At 39.9% G+C, this 23,900-nt stretch overlaps 1 protein-coding gene across 10 annotated transcripts in view; it reads left to right on the top strand.

Moving 5' to 3' along the window:
* Positions 1–2,886: 2,886 nt before the first annotated feature.
* Positions 2,887–23,900, top strand: part of LOC106059698 (septin-7-like) — a 43,042-nt gene continuing 22,028 nt past the window's right edge. The window contains exons 1-3 of one of the 10 annotated variants that reach the window (XM_056036546.1): positions 2,887–3,029; positions 3,721–4,190; positions 23,412–23,432. In XM_056036546.1, coding sequence (XP_055892521.1) covers positions 3,843–4,190; positions 23,412–23,432 — 369 coding nt within the window. In that variant the 5' untranslated portion in view covers positions 2,887–3,029; positions 3,721–3,842. Of the gene's footprint in view, positions 3,102–3,720; positions 4,191–14,720; positions 14,901–19,784; positions 19,934–21,347; positions 21,681–23,411; positions 23,433–23,900 lie in introns of those variants that run through there. The other 9 variants (XM_056036545.1, XM_056036547.1, XM_056036548.1 and 6 more) reach the window with 9 other exon arrangements.

Here is a 23,900-nt window from a genome sequence, read left to right as displayed (position 1 = left end):
ATTTTCAAATACTAAATTGCATTCAAACTATACTATGAGTCACTATTCAAACTGTTCTTGATTTTTTAATATTCACACAGGGTTAGTATTTTATGATTTTTTAATTTTTTTATTTTTTTTGTTGAGGGGCATATATGGGATAGAACAGGTGATTATTGGTGAAAGCTCTTTAAGGCTGAGCTGGAGTCCATTCCCTCATTTTATTCTACAGGCTTTCACAAGTACTTGTTAAATCAACAGGTCAACTCAATTTACTGTCAAAAGCTATAGACAAGACTATTAGATGTATAACAAGCAAAAAAATAAAATGACTATATTTGTGCTTAGGGATTTTAGAAAAAGACCACTTCCATCAAGCTTTTATAATCAGTGCCTGACATTTACTGTTGCGAAATGCTATCCACATGCTACCCTTATTAACTAAGATGCTCAAACAAATGTATATTATACATATGTAACAGGTCATCTTTAAGATTAAACCAACTATTGCATGTTGTAAAATGCATCTTAATGTTTGAAAAACAAAAAGAAACAAGTATTACTTGACAACAAATTACTCAGAACTGCTAATACTAATGTATATTTTGCAAATCTGAAGCATGGTAAATTACTGATATCCATACCACCAGCAAGATGAATCTTGCAAAATATTTCAAAAATTGTAGAAATGTCAACTATTTAAAGAATCACTACTAAATTGGGTTGTATTCTGAAATGTTTTTGATATTCTTTGTTTCCTTTCATTTCATGTTCTGCTCTATCGTGTCCTCGTACAAACAGCTTCTGTAAGTAATTTTTATGTTGTTTACTTTGACTCAATATATTTCTTAGATTAATTTCACATAACATTTAAAAGTTATTTTACTCCCACAGTTCAATTAGTCTTGGGGTATATGAACTTGTTGTCTTTAATACAAAAAATGATCCCAACACAAAACCTTCATTCAAACATAATCTTGCAAATTAAGACATTTTCTGATACACTGAGAATGATGTCTCACAGTTATTTAAAGATACAGGATACATTTCTTGAAAACATTGTTATAGCCTTTTTAAAAAAAAACTTATTGTAATATAATAATATCTATTTTGATATTAATTGTTTTATTAAAACAACAATATGAAAATCAACAACTTTTCATTTTGAATTTATTTTTTGTGATGATTATGTTGGACTGTACAAATATTTATTTACTAAAATGTATTTTCATATATAAAGATATCCACTAAATATCTTATATTTATTTGTATTAGTATGACAAGGCTTTCAATTTGTATTTTTGCTCTTTAATTATCTGACCAATGAAAACAAAGTTTGTATAAATGTATACCAATATCTTCATTGACATTAATCTTTATCACACCATATTCATAGCAGTGTTATATTACAAAAGTGGAGGCAAGCAGGCTGTAGTAGAATATTTGTCGGAAATAGAATACTCCTCCAATAAGTGTCACTTGATTGCTATGACTCATTGACTGAAAGTTAAAACAAAATTGTGAAATGAACTGGTGGATCTACTTAGACTGAAAATCAATGGCGGAAACTATACACCTTTCTTTTTTTTTTTGGGGAAGGAACAACATTAACAAAAAAAAAACGTATGTATTTAAAAACAAAAAATGTGACTTAAAAAAAAACAAGAGGGTATATTGAGTATACTACGTCCACTAACTCTTCTTGGCCTTCATTTGGACCGTTACTATTGTTATGTCCCTTGCATCCATCACCTCTAAATCCACACGTGTACAACTATAGTGTTGTAGCCTTGAAGCCATTATATATGTTTCAACTTACAACGACCAACTGAGTTTACCGGCGGTGTGAGTGTGTTGAGACAGTTGACTTGTAAGACTAAAACATGTGGGACTAGTCTGTATGTCTCTAGTGACCATTCAGACTTGAGGAACACGTGAGCAGTCTTGTGTGGTGGTAGGGCACGATTAGAAACAAACTTATTTGTATTATTTCTTTAGAGTGCACACTTCACATAATGAACGTTTTGACTACACGCTCTTGTTTCTCTTTTCTAAGCTTCCCCTGAAAACAGTGATCAAAGTACGGCCTAGATTTATTCACTTAGGTTGACTTTTTGTGTCAGTATTTGTTAGAGAAAAAGCAGCGTGGTCATTGAAATGTATTGCAAGAGAAATCTCATCCAATGAAAGCTTTCAAATAGAAAGAGACAGTATTTAAAGCAAAAAATAAAATAAAGACATAAGTCACTAAATTTATAGACAGTCTTTTGTTGAAATATTAATATCACGGTCGTGTGTAGATTTACTCCGATGGCGCCTTTCAGCTACCCTAATCTGATTTAAAGTAGAATGAATCCACAAGATGTGAACACTACATTATAGCTAGCTCTAGGATCTACCTAATGATATGTGAAGCCCATGACTAATTCAACCAGCCAATCAGCAGTGAACTTTTATACTGCGTTATGGGGCCAAGGCTACAGCCTTACAGACCTGTAGGAGAAAAATGTCTTGCTGTGATCGTCCACCCTCCTCCTCCCCCTCACCTCATAAAATCATTTACGTTTTCTCCCTCCCTCTCTCTCTCTCTCTCTCTCTCTCTCTCTCTTCCCACTCACGACGCACCACTGCCTTCTCGTGGGTTGAGAGGTCAATCAACACGTTCGCCGAGTGTGTGTGTTTGCGCGTGAGTGTCGGCTGCTTTGTGCTTCTCTTTATAGATTTCACGTGCGGCCTCGATCTACGACCGGTATCGTTTCTTGTATTGTGCCCATTTAAACAAGAAAAATGAAATTGTTACACAAAAATACTTGCATTGATTGTTTAGTCAGTTCAATTTGAAAATATGTCTTTAACTTAGATCATGCATCGCTACTCGTCACAAATAGCGGTTCTTTATAAAACATGGTATCGACCACTACACTTTATATCGATACTCACTGTGGTCGAAGACTGAGCACATCGACCAGCGTGTCATGGTCGGTGAAGAGAGATTCTGTGTTTAGAAGGATAAAAAAAACAACAAGGAACTTGAGTCTGCGGTGGATGCAGTGTGTATTTTTTTTTTCTTGGATGCCGTGCTATAGCGCTGATAGTTGTTATTCTTTGAATAAGTGAAACTTGTGAGTGTGTGCATGCGTGTTTTCTAGTCATGTTGTTTTTTTTGGACTGGTTTCAACTGACGCCTGCTGTCCTCAGTGTTTAGTCACTCTTGTTGATGGCGTTTCTTGGTCACTCTTTTTTTTGTTTCTTTTAACTCTCAAACAGATTTTTGACTTTGCCACTTTTTGACTTTCATTTGTTGATTGAAAACTGTTGAAGGCGAACTAGAACTAGAATTCAGATGGTTAGTTAGAGATCTCAGTGAAGCCTGGACTTTTCTTGAAACATTCGAGTGTCTAGATATAGATTGAAAGCTTTGTTGTCTTGTGTCCATTCGTGATTTCATTCACATGTCAGTGGTGCTGTTCACGTGATACTTTTTTAAAATATAAATCCTCTTTACTTATGTGGTATTGCATTCTTTATTGTGTTAGTTAGTCATATAGCTTAGGACGTATTGTATAATCTAGTTTGAAGTAAAAACCGTTGTTGCTGTTTGTTTGTTTGCCTTGTGAGTGTTTTAGCAGTTTTTGTCATATTCTTTTGTGAGCCTGTTGAATCGTGTTTGAAATATTTTCTATTTTCTTCCAAAACAACAACAAATGATGGATTATTGTTTCTATTAAATTTTGTGTCAAGATTTAGATTTTAAACACAGATCTTGGATGATTGTTTCTGTGTTCTTAAGTACTTAAGGCTGACCTACAGGAGCATCATTTCGACTAATACTTTCATGAGCTATTCCTTTTGATTCCCTGACCATGTCGGAACAGCTACCCGTCGTTCAACCCACGGCCGCCCCACGCGGGCCTGCACCGCCACTACCAGAAAAGCCGCCCTCAGTGGCAGAGCGTACACGTCTTCTGAGATCTAGTTTCCGCAAGGAAGACATAGATAAACCCAAGGTCCCGGAAAAGCCTGACAACAAGAGCAAGGGCGCTGACCTGAAGGGCTCCAGTGCCTCTATCAACGGGGAGCGTTCGCCATCTCCACCACACAACGCCCCCTCCACCCAGAAACCGCCAGTGCCTGAGAAATCCCCAGTGATTCACAATGTGGACAGTAACAAGGAATTCAATGGCAGGCCGTCTCCTACTGGTCCACAGCCTGTAGGTATCCTTTCTGTTCAATACACACCAACACGTTATTTTTAAAGTTTAATACTACCAGGATACCTCTAGTGTCTTTGTTTGTTGTTGTGTTCTTGAACACCCCCCCCCCCCTTTCCCACTCTAGTGTCTTTGTTGTTGTGTTCTTGAACCCCCCCCCTTTTTTTTTCCCCCAAGTCTCAAGCATCAAAACCATGACATACAATAGAACTATTTGACTATGTAGACTCCATGTTGCACCAGTCTGATACAAAATCATGCTAGCCATCTGTTCACATAATAGATAGGTTTTCCCAATCGCTTTACACAATGACGCATGGTGTGAACTTTGTGACACTAGTCATCTATTACAGTCCTGGGAAACACGTTGAATTTGGCAACACTAGCTATTGAATGCCAAGTGACTATTTTGTCTGCTACAAATGGAGTGCAGTACTCGTTTTATGTTGAGCGAAATGTCATTGAGGTGTTTGAACAATTAGACAGAATCGAACAACTTATGTTCATTAGAGTATGTATGTTAGTCTGACATACAGATCCTACAAATAGAATTGTATTCATATTTCCCAGAACATAAGAAGTACATCTTACGACATAATTGCAATAATTAAATGCATGCATGTTATTAGAGCTATTTTCATTATTTTACGTAGGTATGTGAGCTCAGCTGTTTTTATCTGTTATCATGTCTTATCTAACACGAGACATTTATCTAATGGGAGATGGAGGTCTGTTTTCTTATTGTACAGAGTTCTTCATTGTTTCTGTCTTAACCCTTTTTCACTTTGCCAGTATGTCTAGCTGATGTCTACGCTGGTCTATGCAGCATTTTTTGGGGCTGAGAGCGCCTCTGTCATGTCACGCCGTCCTCCTTTAGCTTGTTGGTTTATGCTCGTCCCTCATTAGCGAAAGGTTCTCAAACCAAAACCAGTTGTCCAACAGTGTCTCTATACTGTCCAACAAAATGTCATTCACTAGAACCTTTTTTTTTGTTTGTTTACAAGTCTCGATTGTATGGAGTACGGGCAAAGGGATTGTACAAAAAGTTTTAGAAGCTTCCTAATACATGTATAGTACAACATCTCGTTTAGAGGCTGGCACATTTTGTAGTTCCAAATGACTCATAACGATTTTGTGTGTGTGTCTATTGTTTGCCTTAAATTAAAAAAAAAACGTTATCTACATGAAGGTTAATTACACCCGTACAAATACTACAATCTAAAACAAAACATTTGTCACCACTCTAAAAATACCCTCTAGGTTAGGTTTATTTTTCTTAGAAATGACGCGTAGACCTTATGGGATATAGTATCCTATTCGCGTTTGGGACAAACAACTTTTTCAAAAAGTCATTTCAAAAGATATACAAGATCTAGATATTATTTGTATTTTCTGTTTCCCATTCTAAATGTAGCTCTATGACAACACCGGAACATTTGAGACTCGCTGGCTTGATACAAGTTGTGTTTTCTTGGGACTAGAATGCCAGGAATTCTCCCTCACCCATCCTGGTGCGGTGCTGGAGGCACAGGTGCCTAGCCTTATCAGTGTCCTGCGGGAACATGTTAGTCCCAGACCCTCAACCCTTCACCTCCGGCTCATCAAGGCTACCTTGTATTCAGCGTCCTGCGGGAACATGTTAGTCCCAGACCCTCAACCCTTCACCTCCGGCTCATCAAGGCTACCTTGTATTTCTTGGATGTGACGTAATGGTGCTCGACTTGACAACTTCTCACGTTACTATAGCAACTCCTCGTCTTAGTTTGCCTTGTGTTTGTCTATTCTGTGTGTGGCTGCTGTCCTACAGCTGTCTATTCTGTGTGTGGCTGCTGTCCTACAGCTGTCTATTCTGTGTGTGGCTGTTGTCCTACAGCTGTCTATTCTGTGTGTGGCTGCTGTCCTACAGCTGTCTATTCTGTGTTTGGCTGCTGTCCTACAGCTGTCTATTCTGTGTGTGGCTGCTGTCCTACAGCTAGTTTTAAAAAGATTGCTCTCAATACTCACGTCCCCTTCCCAGTGCTGTTGACTCGGGATCTGGAAATAAAATATGTGACATGTTTTCTGTTCACGAAGCTTCATTTCTGTACAGGTCACACGTTAACCACTGAGCTAGAGACACGGGCTGGGGAGTGGGATATCTTTTGCTGTAACATTTCTTGTTATGTCGCTGAGTAACCCTAGAAGTAATGGAGAGGGGGGGGGCCTCTGTCGGAGATCGAAATACGAACTAGCAGGTCCACTCAAAAACATATACGTTTTGCTGCGAAAAGCGCTATTTACTCGACCCTGTTAAACGCAACCATTTCCATCATCTAATTAACTAACCCAATTATATAAATTGGCATGTGCAGCTGGAGATGTATGTAGATTTTCTTTGCAACTAGATCTAGAAGTAATATTAAGTTTTGCTGTTTAGGTTGCGTTATTGTAAGCATTGGGACATTTTCATAACTTTATACTTCCTATCAAACCCAAAGTTCAAGTGCTCTGGTGTAGTTTCTGTCATCAATACCACGTTTTTTTTTTTTTTGTTACATGTTAGATAGGAACTTAGCTATTGCTTTGTTGTCAGGTCGCCTTTGGAAATGTGTGTCTATCACTAGGAGATGGATCCTGTGATCACCTCTGTGTCGAGTTTTAATTCGTCCCGAGACATGACGTTAAACTGCGCTCCTCTTTCCTTAGCACTTTTGGAGCTCAAAAGTGCCCTACTTCTTTTCTATCATTGTGTCTGCCTCCTCTTTTCCTAAGTCTGCCTTCATTGATCATCACACTGTCTCCTTAACTTTAAATTCTCACTACGTCCTAGACCAGTCCGTTTGCCGTGGACTGCGACGGGTAAGGGGGGATAAAGAGATCCTGGTGTTTGAGTGGTGGCTATCTGAGGATAAACCACAACAACACAATACTTTGGCTCCAAGTTCCCCTAGACCTGAGACCCAGATGGCCCGCTCTGGGTCAACCGGCTGGTCATGCCGAGCTACCAGCATAGGTCGTCGACCTATGCTGGAGGGCGGTGGCTGGAGGGTCAATCAGGGAGCTGCTGTATCGGACACATGTCCGATGTAGCAGCTGACTGAGTATAGCACCTGTGTAGCCCTGGCGGGCTCATTCTGGACATCCGAATGGCCCGTCCCCTTGTTGGACTCGATGGCGGGTGGGGAGCACAGGTGCCGAATTAACCAAAATATATATGGACAAAAAAACACACACAAAACTACTTGCCCCAGACCTATGTCTGGGCAAGAAACGACGAATTGACGATAAAAAAGAGGAGGTCCCAAAAAGCTGTGCCACCTGGCCATCATTTCTGGTGGTTAGATGCACAGAGGAGGGAAAAAGCCTGACCAAGTTGAGCCCTTTTATTATCTATAAGGGACTCAAGTCAGTAGTGGGAGAGCCCAAGAGTGTGTCTAAGCTACACAAAACAATGGAACTCCTTGTAGAAGTAGACAGCAAGACACACTCTGATGGGCTTTTAAGATGCAGAAGACTCTGTGATCTCCAAGTGGAAGTCATGCCACACAAGAGTCTGAACACCAGCAGAGGTGTAATCAGCTCTAGGGACCTACTGGAATGTTCCGAGAAGGAAATAGTGGAGGGCATTGAAGGAGTCACCCATGCCCGGCGCATTACCAGGCGCAGGGAGGGTGAGGAGGTCAAAACCGCCACTATTATCCTCACATTCGGAACTAGGATACCGCCAGAGTATGTGAAGGCAGGATACCTACGAGTTCCAGTGAGGCCCTACATACCTAACCCCATGAGGTGCTTCAAGTGCCAGGGTTATGGACACGGCGCGGCAGTCTGTAAGAGGAACACTGTGTGTGCCAGATGTGCTGGAGAGGGTCATGAGGACAAGGGCTGCACAGCCCAGTTCAAATGCCCAAACTGTCAAGCTGGCCACTCAGCCTACTCCAAGGACTGCCCTGTGTGGAAACAGGAGGTTGCCGTGCAGGAGTACAAGGCAAGAAACGGATGTACCTTTAGCCAGGCGAAATCGGCTGTACTGGCCCTACCCAAGGGCCAATTCGGCTTGACAAAGACCTACGCCCAGGCTGTTGCTAAGAAAGGAAGATCCATAGCCACACAGACGGACACATTGACCCCACCACCCCCTCCTCCTCCCCCAACTCAGAAGAAAACACCGCCAAAGAACACACCTCTGAAGAAACAAGAAAGCCCTGTTGTCATGCTAAAGAACAGGTTCTCTGTGCTCGCTGATGAGAGCATGGAGACTGAGCAGCATGTCAAAACCAATACTCCGGGAGAACCCGGAGACATCATGTCTGACACAGGTTCTCCTCAGAGAACCCAGCCAGACACCCCAACCTCTACTGAGTTAGAGGTTGACCAACTCCCTAAGGGGAGAAATCAAAGCGGAGAGGATGCCCGAGGTGAGAGAGGAGGAAATAACCTCCTCTCTAACCAGAGGGATCTCCCCTCTCCAGAGAGAAAGACTTCCCCCAAAAGGGGGTTGTCCTCCTCCCCATCCAAACCCAAGAATAAAAATACCAAGGTCACTGGAATAAAGGGAAACCCCTCCGGGGGCCTCCCAAGGCCAAATAGCTCCAAGTAGGTCATCTAGAATAAGCCATGGATTCCAGAATTGTACAGTGGAATTGTAGAGGCCTCAAGGCCAATTACGAGGAAATGCAGCTACTGATGGACTCTGAGACTCCTGTAGCTGTCTGCTTACAGGAAACATTTCTAAAAGATTGCATCAGCTTCCGAAGCTACCGTGCTTACACCAAGAATGTTGAGGATGCAGAGAGAGCATCAGGTGGAGTCTGTATCCTTGTGAAGGATAGCATCCCCCATGAGAGGGTAGAACTACAGACCACACTACAGGCCGTAGCAGCTAGGATAACCCTTCACAAGGTTATCACTTGCTGCAGCCTGTATCTACCACCAGGCGCTCCATTAAACCGAACAGACATGGAGGACCTATTGAAACAACTCCCCCGGCCTTACTTAATCCTTGGGGATTTCAATGCCCATAACACCATGTGGGGATCCAACAATACCGACACAAGAGGTCGTATGCTGGAGGATATCTTCCTCCAACATGATTTATGCATACTTAATGATGCATCACCGACCTACTTGCACCCAGGAACTGGATCATTCACATGCATTGACCTCACCGTATGCGTCCCCGGACTTCTGGACGATTTTAAAGGGTCAGTTAGCAATGATCTACGGGGAAGTGATCACTTCCCAATCATCATTACTAACAATCTCCCTTCATTGGGACGACCTCAGCGGTGGAAACTGAATAAGGCCGATTGGGAACAATTCCAAAAAAGATGCTCTGAGGATATCACAGAAAATATCCTCCATGAACAGAACCCAGCTGATACCTTTGCTAGCAAGCTACTAAGTATAGCCAGGAAAGTTGTACCCCTAACCTCTGCAAATCCAAAACGGCCTAGCAAACCATGGTTTGATACAGCTTGCAAAAGTGCTACTGGTGATAGGAAAAAACGACTGGCTGCATTTATAAAGAATCCTTCCCAGGAAAACCTAAAGCTATTCAGGATAGCTAGAGCAAAGGCTAGACAAACTATACGGTCAGCCAAAAGGAATTCCTGGAGAAGTTTTGTCGGCAGTCTGGATGCCAAAACTTCTGCTAGAGCGGTTTGGAAGGCAGTAAGGCGAATCAAAGGGAAAGAATCAAATGCAATAGGGCATTTGAAAAACCAAGGACGAACTGCCACGTCCCCCAGAGAAATAGCTGACTGCCTTGCATCCTCAATAGCAGAAAAATCATCCACTGCACACTACACGCCAGAGTTCCAAAAAGTCAAAACCAGGGAGGAAAGACACCCCATTGATTTCAGGTCAGAGAACAATGAAGACTACAACAAACCGTTCTCGCTTGAGGAACTGAGGGAATCGCTGGACAAGTCACATGACACAGCGCCTGGAGAAGACGAAATCCATTACCAGTTCCTCAAGCACCTTCCCGAACCCTCATTGGCAGTCCTACTAGGGGTCTATAACTGTGTGTGGCAAACAGGCGCTTTCCCAAACAGCTGGAGGAAAGCCACAGTTATACCGATACCTAAACCGGGAAGAGACGGCTCTGACCCAGCTAACTATCGACCAATAGCACTAACAAGCTGCATCTGCAAAACCATGGAAAGAATGATTAACAGTAGGCTGGTCTGGTACCTGGAAAGGAATAAAGTGATCTCAAACTACCAGTGCGGATTCCGGCAGGGGCGGACAACAACTGACCACCTGGTAAGGCTGGAAGCTTATATTAGAAATGCATTACTCAGAAGAGAACATCTAGTAGCTGTATTCTTCGATATAGAAAAGGCCTATGACACAACCTGGAAACATGGCATTCTACGTGACCTGGCGCTTATGGGGCTTAAGGGACACCTCCCCCGTTTTGTGGAGGAATTCCTGAAAGATCGAAAATTTCAGGTCCGAGTGGGCAACTCCGCTTCTGACACTCATGACCAGGAAATGGGTGTACCCCAGGGCAGCATTCTGTCAGTCACCCTGTTCAACATTAAAATAAATAGCATCATAAATGCGCTGTCCCCTGGCATAGAGTGCTCTTTGTATGTTGATGACTTTGTCATTCTTACTTATGGGAAAAACATGAACACCTTAGAAAGGAAATTACAGTTATGTTTAAACAAAATTCAGGGTTGGGCAAACTATAATGGTTTCAAATTCTCTGACTCCAAAACAGTTAGTATGCATTTTTGTAATCTAAGGGGGCTCCACCCAGACCCTGAACTATTTATACACAAAAAGAAGATCCCTGTCGTGAAAACTACAAAATTTTTAGGCCTCACCTTAGATTCCAAATTTAATTTTCTCCCCCACATTAAGGAACTTAAGAAGAAATGCCAAAAGTCATTAAACATACTAAGAGTACTCAGCCATACGGACTGGGGAGCTGACAGAGATACCTTGCTGCTGCTCTATCGGAGTCTAATTCGATCCAAGCTAGACTACGGATCCATAATATATGGAGCAGCAAGGAAGTCGTACCTAAAAATACTGGAACCAATACAAAATGCTGCCCTGCGTCTCTGTCTCGGCGCGTTTCGTACATCACCTATCCCAAGTCTCCATGTGGAGGCTGGAGAACTCCCCATGGATATAAGAATGAAAAAGCTTGCAATGCAGTATATAGTCAAGCTAAAAATCCAACCCCACGAACCCTGCTTTTGACCCCATATTTAACCCCACAGAGGTAGAATTATACAATCGAAGGCCTAACGTCATACAGCCGTTGGGCCTTTGAATGAGAGAACCCATCCAAAATTTAACCCCACCCATTGACCAAATCTCTAAAATAGAAACCCCTCAGAATCCTCCTTGGCTAATGAATAAACCTAAATTAAATTTATCCCTCCTTAATTTCAAAAAAGAAAATACAGACCCAAGCATACTACAAGTCCACTTTAGGGAACTGCAGGAGAGCTACGGAGATTGTGGCACCATCTACACAGACGGATCCAAAATGGGAAAGGTCGCGTGTGCCTGCTCCTTTCGGAACAAAACAATCTCCCGTAGACTCCCCGATGGCTGCTCCATCTTTACGGCCGAATTGCACGCAATATTGCTTGCACTTATGGCCGTAAAAGCATCAGAAAGGAGTAAATTTATAATCTGCTCCGACTCCAAATCTGCATTGCAAGCTTTGGGGCGGATGAAGACTGACATCCCATTGGTACATAAGAGCCTGAAGCTGTTGGACCTAATAACAGCCGACCGTAGGGATGTCACCTTCATCTGGGTCCCCTCCCATGTTGGCATTGAGGGAAACGAAGCCGCAGACAGAGAAGCAAAGAGAGCCCTAAATCATGCGGTGTCAGGAACCCAAATTCCCTACTCGGACCTGAGACAAAGTATTGCCTCTGCCACCTATCGAGAGTGGCAGAACCGATGGGAGGCTGAGACTCACAGTAAACTCAGGCAGATTGTGGCGGATGTCAGGTGGCGGCCCACATCTAAGGGTCTGACAAGGCGTGGTAGCACAACCATGTCCAGACTTAGGATTGGCCACACCTACATCACGCACTCTTTTGTACTGAAGAGAGAGGAGCCCCCACTTTGTGAGTACTGTGACTCTCGCCTCACCGTGGAACATATCCTCGTTGATTGCACCAGATACCAGGATGTCAGGGCAAAATATTTTAGAGTCACTAATTTAAATACACTATTTGATAATGTCGACCCTGGGAAGGTACTGGGCTTTATTCGGGAAGTGGGGCTATCTACGAAGATCTGATTTCTGAATTTGTGAACATGCACTATTTACATTAGATTTTTACCAAATATTTAAATTTTTACTACCTTTACTATTTTAACTGTGAACAGACCTTAATTTTAATTATATGACTGTATAGAATCTGGCCCTTGTTGTTTAGAGAGAGAGGGATCCTTAAGGGACTGCAGGCACGACATGACCTAAATTGTGCCGATGTGCCTCAAATCAACAAATCAAAAAAAAATCAAAATCGAGTTTTAATAATAAGCTTTAGTGCAACATGTCACGAGGAAACATCTTAAATATTGTACTGATTTTAGTTATTTAAGAGACGAATTGGTCCAATTACCGTGCGAGCGAACGATTGCAGCATTTTGTCAAGTGTTTATGCTAATATTTTTGATTCACATAAGAATGATCTTTCAATAGGAACGTGGCATGAATTCTCTACTTTCTTCTACAATCATATTCAGTTCAAAAGTTATAAGCCCGTGTGGTTTGTTTTACTACACGTACACCAATGATACTCCAGGAAGAAGTCTCGTGTACAAGGGTGTACATAATGGGTAACAATATAAAGTGGAGATATAATCTCTTTTATCTCTGACAAACACTTCTATCATGTTTTGATGTTTGTCTAATGAGTCTAAAGAAAAAAGATAAATATATCGTCTTCAGAAATCCTGTAAATAGATCTATGTATAGTTTATGGTAGGTAATACATACGTATAAAAGGGGCTTGTCTCGCTTTACTTTGGACATTTCTTGACTATGTTCTTGGCCAATACTTTTTATGCTCACACAAAGAAACACAACCGCGGAAACATTTCCGCATGTGTAAAGCTAGACACTCTCCTTAGACAGTAGTATGTTTAGCCACTTATAAAAATATGTGGATGCCAGTGAACTAGCATCTCATTGTTAGTAGAGAGACTTTATATATTTGTTTGTAACGAACCCATCTCATTGTTAGTAGAGAGACTTTATATATTTGTTTGTAACGAACCCATCTCATTGTTAGTAGAGAGACTTTATATATTTGTTTGTAACGAACCCATCTCATTGTTAGTAGAGAGACTTTATATATTTGTTTGTAACGAACCCATCTCATTTTCCCTAGAAACAAATGCACAAGCAACATGTACATTGACCTGTAGTTCGTTGTGTTTTATTTAAACAGCTTACATTCTAAAAGATTTCATATTTTTGTTACATTTTATTTTGATTTCAATAACACATGCAACACACACACACACCCCCCCCCCCCCCCCCCCCCACCGTGAACATGATTGACATGCTCCATGAGCAGAAGCTCGTACTACTGTTTCTATATCCGCCAGCCAGTAGGTGGACGTGAGCTGTTCACTTTCATCAAAACTTTATCGATTTGTCTCACGCATTCAAAGTTGGTGTCAACTTCAAGAACTTGTGTCGGGAGCAGCTTGAATTTAAAAAAATATGATGTAGTTGGCAGCTCTTACGCTGTGGTTCTTAGGGCGCCTGGTTTTCCTTGTTGTATAGGTACAGTGTGGGCGCTGGGGGTTGTTTAGGTTGGAGGGCGGTGAGGCTGAATAAAATGCTTTGATGGAGGCGTGGGAACTGCGAGGTCGTGTGTTCAAAAACACGCAGACAGAAGACGGAAGGATGGGTGGCAGAACATTAGCTGGCTACGTTCTAGCACATGTTAAGTCATTCAATATGGCGAGTTAGCGGGGAAGTCAGCTAGGCTAGAATCAAGTTTATATGTTCAGGCAAATTTAGACCCCCATTTTGCCGCCATGTGCATTTTGTAAAGGCTTGACATGTGGAGAGTGTCGACTTTTTGTCTTTTATTACTTTCAGATAAACAAAAAAAAAACTGTTGGGATGAATGAGAGGCCAACATGTTCCTCGTTGCTACATCCACTACAACATATTCTCATTCATGAAACTTACATGCATAGTTGTAGTCTCAAAGTTGATCCACTTAGTGGTATTGTTGGATTGGAACACAAGTAGCTAAGGAGATTGATTTGTAGCTTTAGAGTGTTCAGTTTGGGTCGTACTATGCCAAGTACTAGATTTAGTTACCGGGAATGCAGATTGAATGTAGCGAGTTCATTATCTAATGGTGGGTGTATGTAATTGTGGAGCCTCTTCTAGTTGTATCCCCTTGGACTGGTGTGAGTCATTAAGTGATGGTCTAGCCCTTGTCACCACTTACCCCCTCCCTCCCTCGTGTACACAGACAACAGCGTACTGGCCTGGGCCTAGGTTTAGCGTTGTCTGCTGCAGCGTGAGCCGCCATTCAGGAACGAGAGAGCGATTGTTTCAAATAGTAGTTGTACATTAGCAGAGAGTTCATTCCTAGGATTAACTGAGCCTGCACTGGGTTAAAGTGTGCATCTTGTCGGATTACTTCTTGGAATCATTGAGTGAATCAAACTTTATGACCATTGGTTAGACCTTCTTAAAAACAACAACAACAGGTAATTGTGTGTGCGAGTGTTATTGGACTAGATCTAGATCGATTCACCTAGTGGTCAGTGGCAAGCATGTAGAAGTCGTACACCATTCCAATAGATCTAGCAGAAAAGTTTACTTTCAATTCAACACTATTTTATTATGATTAAATGAACTAACCTGACTGACTAGAATCTAGATGTGAATGGCTTCAATTTGCACATCTTTTGATTCTTTTGATTTTGACAAAGATTATATTAACTCGCTGCGTCTGAGGGCGGGGGGAGTCTTTTACACTTTTTTTTTCTCCCACTCCCCATTCTCGGATTCAGTTGAACATTTGCACTGTTATTCATTGTCGATGATACTACTTGAATCAATACAAAGTTAACCTATTCGTGTTAATTACTTATTTTTATTTTATATTCAAAAGTGGCAGTTAACCCTTGCAGTATTTGAGAGTTGTGGCAGTGCTTGGTTCGGTTCTACCCTTAGTTAAGATTTTTTTTAAATACAATTTATATATATTTAGTCAATAGAGTCAGTTTATTTCTATACTATCAGTATCAACAACTTTATTTCTATACTATCAGTATCAACCCACAAAAGTAGCTGTTCATTTGATTCCACTAAGTTCTCCAACGCTTTTTTTTTTAAAACATGAAACGCAATCGTTGCAAACATTTACAGAATGTAATACAAATGTGTACTATTTATTTTGATTGTACCATGCTAGCCATCACTTGCACACCGAAACGAAGGAGCATTAGGACAGTTTTTGTCTTTCTGAAATAATGAGCAAAAAAAAAACAACTTTCGCGTGTTCTTCGTATTACTCTTGGCCTATTCTTTTCCTGTTCTCCGATATCCTATTTATCAATACTCATTCTTATTGGTTATTTGATGAAAGTCTAAGCCTACGTTGCAGATGGTCGAGAGCTAGAATCCCGGCGAAGGTTGTGATTTATTTAGGAAGAGCATATTGACTAGCATACAAAGTTGTCATGAGAACTGCAATCCGTCCATGAGCACCACTTAGCAGAGAAACTGTACTGTGTGTTATAAGCCTGATTTTGATAAAGAACACATTTTGTACACTGTACATTTATACCGTCCATTTCGTGACAAGTTTTGGAAGTTTTTACCGGCGCTATTATTTATGATTTTCTTAAAGCTCTGCTGTAACGTAGGCCTGTGCCAGTTTTCTTTCTTTCTACTTTTTCCTCCATGTAAGTTTTCTTTCTTTCAAAAAAAAAATAATTTTTTTTTTGAGGACTAGGTGTACGCCCATGACCTCGAAAATTGTGTATGCAATAATCTCGTTTTTTTTTTTTTTTTTGCTGGCACGTGATCAGATCGCTCGAGTCATAAAGGCAAGACTTCCTCTTGCTCTATAGTCTTGAGAGAAGCAGCGTTTTGTGATGGGCGAGTAATGCTCACAGTTTGAACAATATTTCCGTGGATCTAATCCTGCCAGTGTTGTGAAAAGACATTCTTCTGCTTGGAAAGCGTTGCACTTAGCATCAGGCGATTGCAAGCAGTGTTACGGAACTCTGTTTTGGTGTTTCTGTACTGACAAGACAAAGAGAGAACTATACTGCACATTGGGAAAAAGGTTTTCTTTATGTATTCTGGTCACTCAGTTCTTGTCTTTCGGAAAACTGATAACCAGGAGATAATGTATTCGTTTGGCTGCATGCACATTGCTCTTTACCAGTTTCAAAATGTATTGTTCAAAAGTTAGCTTGTAGAATGCTTTAATGAGTCATGTTGTTTGAAAGTAATTGATTAGTTCTAGCGAGGTATATTGGTTATTAAATGTTCTGTTGAATGTTGAAATGCTACATTGAATATCTGCCCTGTCCTGATATACTAGTATTGGTAGTATTGTAGCGTGAGACTTGGATAGACCCGTCCAGTTTTATACTTTCAACTCTGACTGCAAATTGTATGAACCCGCTCTCATCTTTCTTGGATGTTGTTTATCAATTTTGTACCACTTCAACTCATCCAATCGCCATCAAATTTTGTATACACACTCATGATCGATGGCAACACATACATGAGTCATATATCAACCGATTAGTTCACTAATTACTACTAGTTACTTATTACTTAATTTTATGTATAATATACAGAAACAAAAATGTACTAAGCTAAAGGCCTTGCGTGTATTAAGCTAAGGGTAGATAGGCCTTGTGTAGAGAACTAGGCGCTAAGAATTGAAAGATAGAGTAAAATAAAATAATTCAATGTTGATGTCACGATTATCTCAAAGACTGTATGTGCATTAATGAATTATTAAGAAAATTTTGCAATGGATTTGTGAATAACATTGTTTTCATTTCCATTTTCACAAATGATAATTATTCTGTATATATATATATATATATATATATATATATATATATATATATATATATATATATATATATATATATATATATATATATATATATATATACTAGACATAATTGGCCCGCGGGTCTTAATTTGCGTATCACTTTCGATATAGTCATTGAGAGTACTTTGCAAACAATTAAACGAAATAATAATTTTATAAGTAAAGGGAATGCGTGAATGTAAAAATAGTATCAATGGAGCTATCTAAATAGCTAATGGACTTAAATCCATTTTTTCAAATAAAAATATTTGCTTGTAGGCCTACATATATTTGATTAAAATTTGAAATGAATATACTTAATTTTGTATGTTCATGTGTTAAAGTATAAAGTAGATCTAGATCTTAAGCTAGACATAGATCTAGCCAGGAAAACCAGTGACTTGGCAGAATTTAAGTCATTGGTTAATATGCAGGACTAAATGCATGACGCGTTGGACGTAATCTTCTTCTTTTTTGAAGTAACGTCTGTATTATATAAGATAAGATTAAGATATCTAGACTAATCTAGAGGCTACACTTCATTCTGCGCGTGAAGGCTTCGCTCTGCGCATGCGTGACCTTTTTTAATTAGATTCATGAATGAAACTATTAGAATAAGAATATATCTAAACACGGCTTCGCAGGTCTAGCGAACGAATGTATGAAAAATGCTTTAGAAAAACAAATTTGAATGTTACTTTGATTAAAATATGAAATGCATGAACTATAATTAGTATGTTCATGTGTTTAAGATGTGAAACATTTCGCGTAATGTCTAATGAAAGAATGTTCTTCAGGAATTCTAAATTCGCAGATATAAGGAACGAATTTATGTAAAAATGCATTTGAAACACAAATTTGAAGTTTAATTTGATTAAATAATGAAATCAATAGACTATATTTTATATTTTCATGTATCAGTAAAAAACTATCTGCGCAAAGTGTGGTTCTTAAAATTAGATCTAGATCCTTTCGATCTTTTCATGTAAATATGGTAAACATAGGATCGATGAAGTTATAATGCTTTCATAGAGTTGGAAAACTTTTTTTGTTTTTGAGGGTCTTAAGTTTGTTTTAGGGCTACAATACTTACACTACGGTCTAAGTTAGCACCCAAGGAACATTTCTGCCAAGTTTTATCAACATTAGTCAAACGGTTTTGATTTCTATTCATAACATACATACATACATACGCCTTACTTTCTACTTTATAAAGTAGATATATACTGTGACTTACATGCGTTAGAGGCCGATCATCGTACTGAAAGTTACAGGCTAAAAATGCAAATAAAAAAATAAAGTACAATACTATACTAAACACACCAAAGTGTTTTTAAATTATCTACTTTTTAATACGGTTTAATATAACTTTTTTGTTACATTTTATTTTGGACAGAATTAAAGTTTGTCATTTGTTTGTAAGATTCCTTCTTGTGTTGCCTCTCAGTAAATGAACGGAGGAATGCTGTGTGAGAATGCCAGACGTAAATGTATCAATGGTTAGGCCCTCAGCTTATATTTACCTCCTCCTTATCTATCATCGTGCCTGCCTCCCTGCTATGTGCATTTACCCCGCGCTTGGTAGAGATGACATCGCTAACGATAAAGTAAAGGATAGCTCTTTATCTTAGAGCGGCTTACGTGCGTCATCTTAGATGAGTCAGTGCCGGCTTTAGACAGGTAACAGGAGGCTTGCCACAGAAACTTTCAACATTACACGTGAATATTCTAAAGAGACTTAGTAACTGTAGGCAAGACGAACTCAAGTTTGAGATCACATTGATTTGAATCAACACACATTTAAGAAAGCGTTCAATATAGCGTGAAGTGTTACTTTAAGCCTTTGATAACCGTTTGAACGTTTGTTATAAACACAGATGTCTTCTCCAGAAATATTTAGCTCTCAAATGGACATTTCGCTTTGTACACATCGATACGCAATTATGCAATTGTTTAACTTTAAAACCTTATCAAATACTTTGTCTTGTAACCGCATTGTGCTGTGTCTATCACCCAATTTTACTTGAGATTAGGTCTATTATTATTTATTCTTTAATTATTATTATTTAAAAAAAAAAACATCATTGGGTCTGAACTTCCACATTCTTCTTCTTGACACTCATATCATTAGAGTCAACGTGTAACTTTTCCATTAAAATTCGTTTAACAACAACGACTATTGCTTGAACTAGCTATTCTCGTCCACCTCTTCTTATCCGCCCTCCCCCCCCCCCCCCTCTGACATAGGTAAGACTGGTGGAATCAGCTCCACTTCTGGTCTGCTAGTTTGATGAAGACCATCTTGTGAGTGTTGAATGTTTGGGTAAACTGTGCAGACAACCAGCAGCTGTCATAGGAGTGAAATGACTTCCCTCACGGTGCTTAGTTCCTCTATGGGGCTCCACTGTTCACCTTCAGCACAGACTTTCGTTGCCTTCAATAGACTGGCTGTACTGCAGCCCTTGGCTTAGTGCACATGACTTGCACCAAACACAAGTGTGTGAGTTAAGTGGTGCGGGATGCTCATTTAGGACTGGACTCACTTCCTGTCCACATGTGCTCATAACGAGCTTGTTCTACCGAATGTTGTAGCGTGAGGTGCTGGACATTTCCTTGAAAGATACAATCAGCAGGTCATGTTCATTCAGACTCGACATGGAGGGGAAAGAGAAAAAGGTTTGAGTGTGAAACTACTTTCGTGTTCCTCTATCACATGCACGCATTAGAGTTTAGAGACAGTGCTAGATGTGTATCTCTATGTAGCGATAGAGTGTTAGATGTGTATCTCCATGTAGCGATAGAGTGCTAGATGTGTATCTCTATGTAGCGATAGAGTGTTAGATGTGTATCTCCATGTAGCCATAGTGTGCTAGATGTGTATCTCTATGTAGCGATAGAGTGCTAGATGTGTATCTCCATGTAGTGATAGAGTGCTAGATGTGTATCTCCATGTAGTGATAGAGTGCTAGATGTGTATCTCCATGTAGTGATAGAGTGCTAGATGTATATCTCCATGTAGTGATAGAGTGGTAGATGTGTATCTCCTTGTAGTGATAGAGTGCTAGATGTGTATCTCCGTGTAGTGATAGAGTGCTAGATGTATATCTCCATGTAGTGATAGAGTGGTAGATGTGTATCTCCATGTAGTGATAGAGTGCTAGATGTGTATCTCCGTGTAGTGATAGAGTGGTACATGTGTATCTCCATGTAGTGATAGTGTGGTAGATGTGTATCTCCGTGTAGCGAGACTTAGTATTTGAAAGCTAATGTAGTAAGTTTCAAGAAGTCTGTGCGCCACACGTTTCATTCAGCACACTGAGCGATTCAGTCTTTATGTCCTGTTAAGTCTTCTCGAAATGAAACAACTCACGCTATTGTCACACAAAGTAGGCAATTCAACAAAAGACTAAAATCTATTTCTACAAGCTTTATTATGTAACAAGTTTATAAATAGTTGTTTTTTTAAACTGTTTTAATTTTGGCCTGCACTAATTGCCTAGATGTAAGAGCTGGATTTAATCACAAGAAAATACAATTTAGCATTCACTGTACGTAGAAAGATGCCGAAGGTTACATCTCATTTTCTTAGAATGGATGTTTCAACTAAATCAATGCACATTTACTTTATCATAGTTCAAAGTTTGGATCCAGGGGGTAAAAACAGTAGAGTGTGCGAATTAACTGAGTTATTTGTTATATGGCCATTCTTTATCATTGAACTAGACATTACTTGTATGTATCTACGTTCGACAGTATTGGATATTTGACAGTCGATTATATGATGAGGCTTGGCAGTAACTTCTATTGATTTGTATTGATAAAAGAACAACAATTATCTGGATGTTAAGTGGAAACCCCACCAAACAAAACGCAGAGACTTTGGACACAAATATAACTTACGTTCATTTTAAGTTGCTTTCTTAGACTTAAAAAGCCTTTGTGTCGTGTGGCTGTCTGTGAGGAAGCACGTCAAATTAAAAGCGCCATCGAGAATCCACACAAGAGTTGTCACCCTGCATTTTCACGTCCCTTTAATGCTTATTGTGCGTTCTGTCTAGATCCATTTCTACTTTCTTTCATTATGTTTGTAGGAAGTGAAATACACATTTAGCCTTTGTGCTTATTGGAGTTGGGTTGAAACACAAGCATGGTAAATCTGGGTTTGCATTTGGTATAAAGACACCCTGAGATATGCTAGGCACAAGTTCTAGGGTGTAAAGAGACTTCGCCTATAGATTGAACACTTCCCTTGTTCAGATAACTCAGATAACAATTAAGTGTACAATAGGATAACGTCTCACTGGGTTGAACTACTTGGATAACACTGCAGTCAGTAGTTCACCGTGTCTTTTCTCAAGTCTTCTTTACGGCTATGGACAATATTCAGATTGAAGAGGATTCTCTGACTAAGCTGGACAACCAGGTAAGAAGTGCTTACCTGAAAGGGAGTGACTTGTGTTGACCATATCATTAGAGTCTTTGTAATGGGAGCGTGAGCCCGCGAGTGTCCGTACTTTATACTAGTCTTTTTACTTGACACTCGAAATGAGTAAAATTATCTCCTTGCCATAATACGTTAGATTTGACCTCAACCTTGTCATTCATTCATTAAATTGGTGGGAAGAATGGTCGAGAGGCCAAGTGCGCTTGAACTTGGCTTGGCTACCTAGAAGAGGGCTCGAGGTTCGACACCCGACTCGGGCAGAGTTGAGTTTACTGAGCGCCTAAAGGCAGCACGGAAAACCAACTCCTAGATACCCCCTCCCCCCACTGGTCCACAAATGAGATTGGACCAAAAGCGCTCTGAGCATGCTATAAGCATGAAAGTAGCGCTTTATAAAAGCTATAATAATAATAATTTTAAATTCATTGATTCCCACGACAACAATCATTGAAACACAATCAATTTCAATCTTAGTTCCTTACATGTATTGGTTCCCGCCATGTAACAATTCTGTAAACCCTAACCAATATGTCAATCTAGTGCCCCTCCTATATGACGTTGCTTCTAATAGTGATGAATTCGTTGTGTATTGTTTGTCTTTCAAATGTCCTGCTGGTTCGTATTGGAACACTCACAAACACAGCAGATACTGACGAACACAAAAGTTTCTACAAGTAATGCTTTTAAGTAATAGAAATGTAAATAGGTCATTGAACTGAAAGAACTGACTTGAATGAATTCGGAAAAAGTCTTCTCTCCTAATGGCTTCACAATAGCCTTGACATGTCGTCACAGTCTGTTGCGTACCTAGAAACCTGCACATGTCTGTGTGGATGGCAGCGAGCGTGGTTAGCAATCTTGTAGCAACATTTGCTTGCCTTCTGACACCATGATTAATGTGCCGATTTCTTACAATTGTGTTCCAGCGTTAGTCTGTGTTCAGGAGCAGACATTTTGGATCGATGACTGAGACAAGTCCGAGATAGAAAGAGAGCTTTGGATGCAGTTGAGGAAACCAGATCGTAAGGATACTTGGTGGGCACTCGGCTTGTCGGTCAAGGTTCAATAGGCGCGTACTTTGGACGATTTAAATAAAACTTTGAGCCGACCATATATTTAATCAAATTTTGGCAGTGAGTCGCATCTTGCACAAGGTTTTGAGCGAGAGATCTAGTTCATGGCCGGGTCTATCCTTGTAGTGGGACAAGGAGACCTTAAGACGCACTGACCGCTTCCTTTGTGCAACGAAAGTCTCAGCGCGGTCGTCTTGTCACTAAAGGAGTTTCAGATAAGAGTAGCTACTACCATAGCATGTTACCTTGCAACCTCTAGTCGCATCTTTTGTTTCATAGGTAGCAAATACAGCTCCAGACTTGAACTACTTTCTACAAAGCACACACCTCCATACACATGTAACACACATTGTATCCTAATCTATACTCTAGGAATGCTCACCTAGCAGACATTCTTGTCCACGACAATGCTCATTTGTCCGTAGCTCCGTGTCGTCACGTGACACGATACGCACCATTAAATTGACTGTCGCTTTTCTACCAAGCTAACCAAGTGCTATCGTCATGTCAACACATAGATCTATGTACACTCCACTGTTAATTCACTTCCTGTGTTCCCCCAACGTGTGTGTGTCCAATCCTTCCACTTCCTTGTATGTGTTCAACAACAATCTCATCAATCATCTCTTATTTTCAGCATATTGAAACCACGGAATCTGTAAGTATTGGAAACCACGTGTCACTGCCCGTCGTCTGCTCTTAACAGCTTTTCTTGTTTGACGTTTTGCTCGTTGAATCAGTTCAGTTCTTTTGTTTCATTATTTAAAAACGTCCTAATTTTTTTCATTTCACATTTGTGTGATGCCATTTTAGTTGTGACTTTAGCCACTTTTTACATTGACTTGCGATGTTTGTTTTTTTTTTTTGTTGTTTTTTTTTAAACAGTTCACTATTAATTCAAATACATGTATGCAAATATTTCATTAAAACTATTTACAATTTGACCCAATTTAACATTAATGTACTGTTCTTTGGTATGAGAATCTCCTTTACACTAGATATTGACGTCTAGATCTAGACACGGCAGCAGTCTATCCACCAAAATACATGTCAAAGTTCATGAAAGAAAATGTTGTGATGTCATTTCATTGGCCCATTTCTCTGTTGGTCATTCTCTTTCCCTCTT

The sequence above is a fragment of the Biomphalaria glabrata genome, chromosome 7 (genome assembly GCF_947242115.1).
Source record: "Biomphalaria glabrata chromosome 7, xgBioGlab47.1, whole genome shotgun sequence".
NCBI lineage: Eukaryota > Metazoa > Mollusca > Gastropoda > Planorbidae > Biomphalaria > Biomphalaria glabrata.
The sequence above is the reverse complement of the archived record's forward strand: the minus strand, read 5'-3'. Positions and strand labels throughout refer to the sequence as shown.